Source organism: Ammospiza caudacuta, chromosome 22 (genome assembly GCF_027887145.1).
Source record: "Ammospiza caudacuta isolate bAmmCau1 chromosome 22, bAmmCau1.pri, whole genome shotgun sequence".
Classification (NCBI taxonomy): Eukaryota; Metazoa; Chordata; class Aves; order Passeriformes; family Passerellidae; genus Ammospiza; species Ammospiza caudacuta.
The window spans coordinates 7,700,184-7,708,394 of NC_080614.1; the positions used below are offsets into that span (position 1 = coordinate 7,700,184).

At 52.4% G+C, this 8,211-nt stretch overlaps 1 protein-coding gene across 1 annotated transcript in view; it reads right to left on the minus strand.

The window, feature by feature from the left end:
* The window catches only part of PRDM16 (PR/SET domain 16), a 298,557-nt gene extending 291,186 nt beyond the window's left edge, over nucleotides 1-7,371 (minus strand). The window contains exon 1 of the mRNA XM_058818722.1: nucleotides 7,282-7,371. Within this exon, the coding sequence (XP_058674705.1) occupies nucleotides 7,282-7,318 (37 nt within the window). The 5' untranslated portion in view covers nucleotides 7,319-7,371. The remainder of the gene's footprint in view (nucleotides 1-7,281) is intronic.
* Between the last annotated feature and the right edge of the window lie 840 nt (nucleotides 7,372-8,211).

Genomic DNA, 8,211 nt, shown 5'->3' on the forward strand with positions numbered 1-8,211 from the left:
GATATAAAATAAGCAGAGCATTCAGGGCAGTTTGACTTCTCCCCAGCTCTCTGTGTTTTGTCCAGAACATTAACTATTAAACAAATATGGATCTCAAACGGGCTGACAGCGTTATCTGGTAATGATGGCTAAATTGATCCCAATAGCTGAGGCCAGGGCATTGTGTCTCAGGGCTCTGCTGGGAGAATTCCCAAGCCAAGAACAACAGAGAAGCAAAAAAAAAAATCCCCAAAAAAAACCAAAACCCACCTCCCAAACCGGGACCTTAAAGCAAAACACCTGAAAGATGTAAAACTATGGAGGTAAAAATTAATCAGCACCTGGTTTCTCTTGGGCTGACACTTCACCCCTGGTGCCTGTGCAGCTTTGGGGAGGGCTGTGGTGCAGCCAGCCCCGCTCTTGTCCCTAAAACAATCCCAAAAAGGGGATGGTGAAGAGAAGACAAAGTCTTTCCACAAAGTCTTTCCACAAAGTCTTTCCACAAAGTCTTTCCGCACCAGCTCGGTTGCAGACCAGGATTTACCATGATGGGAGCATTATTCTGTGGCCTACTGGAAATAATTTGGCTGTCTCAGTCCATTTTCACCTGGCAAATGTCTCCCCAAGAGGACCAGTGGCCTCGTTTGAGCACAAAAGTGGGTTCAGTGGTACAGAACCCCCCACCTTATTAGGTTTTTTTTAATATAAATTTGGGTAAAACACCATTTTTAGGGAGCATGATCAAAGTTCAGTCACCCTCTGAGCAGAAACTTTCCTTCCTCCCACTGTCCTGCACTTAAATCCATGGAAAAGGAATTCATTTTCCAAACCTATCCACCAAGACATCCCTTGCTGCAGGAAAATTTCTTCTCAATTACAGAAAAAAAAAAAAAACCCAAAGATAAAAAATCTCCTTATTCAGGGCATGAACATTCAGAAGCATGATGCACACTTAGAGCAGGGATGAAAGTCATATTTCATTTTTATGAGCAGAGAAGGTGCCATCACTCAGGGAGGGAAGAGGAGGAAAAAATCCTCCACGGGACAGGGACACTCTGTTACAGATCTGGACGGTGCACAAGGCAAACCCAAGTGCAATAAAAATGAAAATAAACAGCCGTGAGGAGGTAGCGCTGATGCATGAAAATCCATTAGGAAAAGAAAAGAAATAATAAGGTCGTAGATCTTTTCCACTCCAGCATCCCTGAACTGAAATTTCTCCAGAAAAAAAAAAATTAAAAAAGAAAGAAAAAAAAGGAAAAAAATAAAAATAAAAGTTAAAAGGTGTGTTTAAGATGAGAAAGGCCAGCAGGAATTTTGGAGGGGGATGCCATATCAACAGGCTGTTACCCAGAGTGGAACAAATGTGTTTGCACATCCCCAGCTGCAGACAGACACTGTGGATGTGCATTTATTGATGTGCTGGGCTCTCACCCCCCCGGGATGAACGCTGTCTTTTGGGAAATAAGCACGAGAAAATCATTATCAGCCAAGATTTGGGATTTCCCCTTAGCGCTAAATCGGAGTTTGTCATTTAAATAATCCCTAAGTGGGGGTAAAAAATAAACACATCCAGTAATAGGGGAGAGCCAGCAAGTTGTGGAAATAAAGCTTGAGCTTGTCCTGGCCCACGGAGGGCACAAATAATCCCAGGTGCCACCAGCTCTGTGCCACAGGAAGGGTCTGGGTTGGCAATGCAGCTTTTACTTCCACTGAACAATTTCACCCAGCTGAAGTTTTAATGCACCAAGACAGGAGGGAAATAATAATAACCAGAAAGAATGGAATTTTTACAGGTAGAAGGCTGTGAAAAATGTGGATTCTCCTCCTGATTCTGCCACCAGGAGCGGGCAGGGATCCTGCACAAGTCGCTGCTCTCACCTCCTCCCTTCCCCAGCCCTGCCGGAGGATCTCAACTCATTCCCCAGCATCCAGGTGGCTCCTGAGCCTCACCTCCTTCATGTTTGCAAACTTCTCATGCCTTTGTCTTTAAAGCACCGTATTAAACAGCACCGAGCTTTTTATAAACCACCTAAGCCCTAATAATCATAGCCATCATCACAATAATAACACTTCTCACTCAACGGGGCCTTTCCTTGCGAGAATCTCCGGCTGCTTTGCAGACACGAAGGAGCTCAGCCGTGCCTGGAGAGGCGATTTCCCTGCGGCACAGGGATTCCTGTGCCATTCCCTGCGGCACAGGATATTTCTGTGCCATTCCCTGCGGCACAGGAGATTTCTGTGCCATCCCCTCCAAGGATCGGAGCCCGCAGCCCGGCGGGCAGGTGGAACCGGAGAATCCCGGCAGAATTCCCCGCTCGTGGAACGCTCCGGAGCCGGGATATCATCGCAGCGAGAGGCAGCGATGAATTACAGCGCTGCCGTGGGGTGAAATCCAAGCTCCTGCCTCGCTTTTTTTGCCTGTAAAGGAGCGGGGATCGTGCGCGCTTCAGGTGCGCTGCGCTCCATCCCGGCCGCCTCTTCCCAACCCTGCTGCCCTCGGGGCTCTCTGATCCCGCTAACGTGTGGCTAAAATCGGCCAAAAGGGCATTTCTGTTCTTTCCCAACATCAGCGTCTTCCCCAGGTATTTTTAATAGCAGCCCTCAGGAAAATGTTGCGTTTATTTTTATCCCCCCAGCTCATTAAAGATCTCCCCTGCCATCCCTGAGCTCACCCAGCAGTCCCGGTGCAAAGCCTAAAAATAAAGCAGGTTTGGGTGGTCGAGTTAAAAAACCAAACATAAAGTACAGATTCAGTCCGATTTCTTCACGGAACATTCTGGGTCGTGACCGTGCAGTAGCTGTGATTTTAATGCGCGTTTTAAGAGCTTTGTATGTGCGCTGCCAGCCCGACAGACAAACGCCTCCGCACAGACAGACACGGAGGTTTTACAGGCAACGGGAATTCCGTGAAATGGGGGAATTCGGCGGGTTTGGGATAACGCGCCTTTCTCTGACGCACTTTATAAACTCAGATTTGCGAGCAGAGCCGCCAGCGCCCCGTGATGCGAGCGCACGTGGATGGGCATCACACGCACCTCATCCGAGCGGCTCGGACACCCAGGAGCGCTGGCCGGACCCCAATCCCGATCCCTTTGGCACCTCGGAGCTGCCCTGCGGCTGAGAGCAGCCTGTGCTCCTCATCCAAACCCCGGCTCGGTGCCCCCGTTTGCCAAATTCCTGCCCAGGCCAAGGAGAGGACGTGCCCTGCAGTTGTTCCCTCTGTGCTTTTCCCCAGATAACCCACGCGTGACGAGTGGGGGAATTGATGCATTATATTTATAGAATTTGAGGGGGAAATGAAAAAAAAAATAAATTAAGAGTAAAGCGATCTCAACTCCTCGGCGATTTTTGTTGAAGCGCTAATTACGCATCACCTTAATTAGCGGATCAACCCCCCCTTCTTCCTTTCCCCGCATCCCTAATTGCCTAATTGAACAGATCCGGGGCAGGACAGGGGGGGACCCAGGCACGGTGGGGACCCGGCGGCGGCTCCGCACCTGCGCTGGGCTCCGCACCCGCGGCCGCCGCTCGGGAGAGCTTTGGGGACATCCCGGTCACCGAGGGCACGGAACCGGGCCGGGCACAGCTCGCTGCCTCCCTCCGCTCCCCATGATCGGGGTCTGGGTAGGGACAGGGCGCAGGGAGAGCTTCGGAGATGGGAAAAAATCCCAACGCCCCAAAGCGCCATAAATTTCCCTGCTCGGTGCGTGGCAGCGTTGGAAGCGTCTGTGGGAGCACAGACGGAGCCGGGAAGTGGCGCTTGGGCTCCAGCTCTCCTCGCCTTCTCTCTCTGCCTTTCCCCTTCGCTGTCTCTACAGCTTTAGTTAAAATAAAATTAATAAAATATCAGTCAACGGGAAGCCTGTTCTCTCCTCGAAGGTGAAACCGGTGCCGGGCACGGCAGGGTTGGGTTCACAACCATTTCCCTGCCAGTCCAGCGTGCCCGGAGGATGCACCAGCGCTGCCTGAAAACTCCGGCCCCGAAGTATGCCTCGCTCCTATTGCTAACAGCGAAAAACAAACGGGGCTGCAGAAATATCAGTCATAATTTGCCAGCATTTATTTAAAACCCTGCGATCCTGCCGCGTGCAGCTCGGTGTTGTGGCTGTACTCTGAAATTCATGGATTTCGAAAGGAAACGAATTCGCTTTGAGCGTGCAGCGCCCAACTCCTGGGTCATTTTCCTCCTCTGCATCCTCTCCCTGCCAGCAGCAGCGAGACCCCCGGTGCTGCAGAGCCTTCTCCCCGCTGCCCAGATTTTATTTTCTCGCGGAAAAACGAGGCCCTGGGAGCCGGGGACACGGCGTGGCCTTCAAGCTGCCCGTCCCGCTGATCCCTTCGGGGCTGCGGGGGATGCGGGGGCAGCGCTCACCTGGGCTCCGGCACCCCCGGGGCTGCTGTGCCTCCCCGCACCCTTAGCGAGCCTCGTGTTCTGATTTACAGCGTTTCTAAAGGCTCCGGGAGCCACGGAGAGAGCGAGAACCATTCCCGGCTCCGGTTCAGCTCGGCTGCCCTCGGTACCTGCCGCTCTCCCCACCGAGAATTCCTCTCCCAGCCCAGCGCACACGCGTTCTCCCCTTTTCCCAGGCAGGTAATATTGTGGAATTCCCAGCGGAGCCTCACATCTGCTTGAAATATTGTCCAATGAAATGAAATTTTCCAGCGCACAGCGGGGTTTTAAAGCCCCGTGCGCCGCTCGCACGGCTCGGCGGCCACGCACCGGGGCCGTGCGGGCTCTCCCAGCTCCCACAGCCACTCCTGGGGCTGGAACAGCCAAAAAAACGAGTTTGGAAGGGACCTGAGGTGCTCCATACAGTGAAAGAAGTTGTGGCTACTTCTTCGGGGAAAATACAGCGAGATCCCACACTCGTGTCCGTGTTTAATCTGTTTGGCAAATAAATACTCCTGGGATATTGAAACCTTAGCTCCGGACTACTGTTTTGAACTGTGATCCCTAAAAAATCCTCGGCTGAAACCCCATAAACCGTTGGGCCTTGTATTGTATTAAACACCTGATTTTAATCAGGGCTCAGCCTCCGAGCAGGCGCTTCCAGGCGTGTTCGCGGCCGCCGGGAAGGGCTCGCTGCCGGCCGTGGAGATCCCAGCCCTTCCCCGAGCTCTTGAGATATCCAAACACCGAAAATCTTTCAGCTCTTAACTGCAGGAGCTCTCTGGGAGCTCACGGAGGGAGCGTGGAGGGTCCCAGCCGCGCTCAAACGCAGCCGGATCCGCATCGCACCCGCCAGGGACACATCTGTAAAAACCCGCACTGAACCCATCTGCAAAAAAAAAAAAACCCCGGGGCCTTTTCAAGAAGTAAAAAGAAAGAGAAGGAAAAGCGAGGGGAAAAAAATTAAAAAGAAAATAAAAGTAAAAGTGAAATATTCCTCCTTATTTAACCATTGAACTTCGCTTTTCCAGCCAAGAGAGCTCTGAAAAATCATTCCTCGCTTTAACAACCTAAAACAATAAGTGACGACTTTTTTAAAAAGTTATTATTTGAACGGGGACGCTTGAAACGAGTGTTTATTGTAAAAAATAAATTAAAGCAAAATAAAATCCCTGGATTAATTCAATGAACTTCCCGTCTAACGCCCAGGCCATGGGGTGACAATGTTGACCACGCTCAGGGTCACCCATCCCGCCCTAAACAGAACCGAGGGAGGTGTTCGGGGGACACACGGACACGCTTTGGGCACAGCGGGGACCTTCCTGGATCGCGATGGGAAATGTCGCGACACCGAGGTGACCCGCGGGACCTGGGGCCGCAAAACAGCGGCGGCGGCCGGAGCTCGGGGCCGGCGACAAAGCGACTTTGTGAGGAAAGCGGCCCCGGGAGTTTTGGGGAAGGGTCCCCCTTAGAGCCGGGTGTCATCCCGGGGGGCGGCACCGGCCCTCGCTGACCTTGGCGGCCGGGAAAGGCTCCGAAATGACGAACTTGAATGAGAAAATCCGCCCCGGAGCCCACGCGTGGCAGGGCTGGAGCGCCCGTGACCCCTCGGCAGCGGCGGGGAGAGGCTGAACCCCGAATGGGGCATTCAGGGGGGGATGTTCTCCATCACATTGGGGGGATCCCCCCGGCTCTGAGCGGCCCCAGGTCCCCGTGGAAAGCCACGCGAGGAACCGGAGCGGGCACCGCTGCTCGCCCCAGGCTTTTCCGAGCGCTGCGAGCGGAGTTTCCAGCGGGGCACAGACTGAGCTGGAACTTCTGCAGCTCCGCACACTTCGCACAGAGAGGCAGAGCGAAACAGAAACTAAATAACAGTAGTAGTAGTAATAATAATAATAATGAGAATAATAATAATAATAAAAGGACAGACAGGCTGCCCAGCTCCGGGATCGTGCGCTGCCATCGGGATCGAACAGGGGAATCACCGAGGAACCATCCCGAGCCTTTGCAGCGGGACTCTGCGGGCAGAGAGGACCCGCTCTTCCCTGCTTAAGCCACACTCTCCTTCCTCCTCGGAAAATCCAGTCTAAAAACCACTCGAAAGAAAGAACGAACGGGGAGAGGGTCCGCTGGAAGACGGAGCGGGGGGAAAAAGCTGCGCGAGACTTACGAGCTGCAATTCCACTCCCCAAGTAAATTTTAAAAAATTAAAAATTAAAGACACTCCCCCCACACTCCCCTCCCCCAGACCTTCTTAACCCCCAGCTGGGACACCCGAGCTGCCTTCAGGATCTTCCCTCTGGACCTGCGACTCCAAAGCCCCTCACTGAGAGCGGATCCATTTTTTGCTACAAATTCTCTTCCTTCCCTCTCTCCTCGATAATTGTTCCCGAGACCAGAAGGGTTTCTCCCACTCCCCCCCCCTCTGCCTGTCTCTCTCCTCTCTCCCCCCTCTCTCCAGCACTCCGTCTCTCGGCTCCCGCCGGCAGATGCCAAACGCAGACCTCTAGCGCCCACTATTTCAGGAGCCGGGAATATTATTTCACAAGACTTGGGAACGACTCAATAAAAAAAAAAAAAAAAAAAAAAAAAAAAAAAAAAAAAAAAAAGTTGCTCGCTATCCCCTTTCGTCAACTTCCAGCTCCAACTTTCGCTTTTCTCCCCCGGCCCCGCAGCGCCGCACCGCCGGCGGAGCGCGGAGCGGGCAGCGCGGAGCAGCGCGGGGCAGCGCGGGGGGATCCGCGCCCAGGGGCGGGCGGGCGGTGCGGGCAGCGCGGCCGCCGCCGCGGGGAGGGAGAGAGGGAGGGAGGGAGGGCGAGAGAGGGGCTCAGCCCCGCGCAGCCCCCGGCCCGGCTCCGCGCCCCCGGGCCCGCCGCCGGTACGCGGAAGAAGGGAGAGAAAGGACCTACTTTTGGGCAGTTTTCTCGCCCTCGCCTTGGATCTCATCGTGTCGGCGTGTGGATTCCTCTCCTCCTCCTTGAGCCCAGAAGCAGCTACACACTATCTTCATCTCCCCAGCATTGTCAGTTTGGACACCTTCGCACATGCGCACAGAGCATTCAATCTGACACCCTCACCAGGGCCAAAAAAACTTTCCAATGTATTCATCATCATCGGGCTGGTTTGGTTTTTTTTTTTTTTTTTTTTTTTTTTCTTCTCTCTCTTTTTTTTTTTTTTTTTTTTTTTTTTTGTCCTATCCTCTTCCTCAGACCACTTATCTCTGCCCCCTCCTCTCTGCCGGCACCATCACAGCCTTCCCTGATCTGCCCCTTTAAGAAAAATCAGCCCTCTCCGCTCCTAACCCTCCGCACACTGACCTTACACACTGGACAATATTTAAGGATCAAGGTGCCATCCTATAAAGAGGTGATTATTATTATTATTATTATTATTCTATTATTATTGTTGTTACTACTAAATAGCAATGCTGTAGAGAAAGTTTGTTAGTAGTTGTCATCTCGTAAACGTTCCTAGCTTGGACATGCTTTTGTTTTTAATCTGAAAAATGTTTATTTACGTAACTTTTCAAACAGTGTCTGTCTTTATTTTCTTCCTTTTTTAAAACTTTTTTTTTTTTCTTTTGCCTTCCTCTCCCCCTTCGGCTTATGGGGACGGGGTGGTTGCCTAACTTTAAAAATAATAACTTTTAAAATACCCCAACTCGCGCTGTGTTTTGTCGGTATTTCTCGCGTTTCTACCAGAATTTTTCCAGCTTTTCGGCAGCTTCGCTGCTTCATCCCCGGCTCTGTTTTGTCGCCGTTCGCGGGGGTTTCACCCTCGGTTTGTCGCGGGAGGGCCCCGGGCAGCCGGGAGGGGTCGGGCAGGGAGAGAGGGAGGGA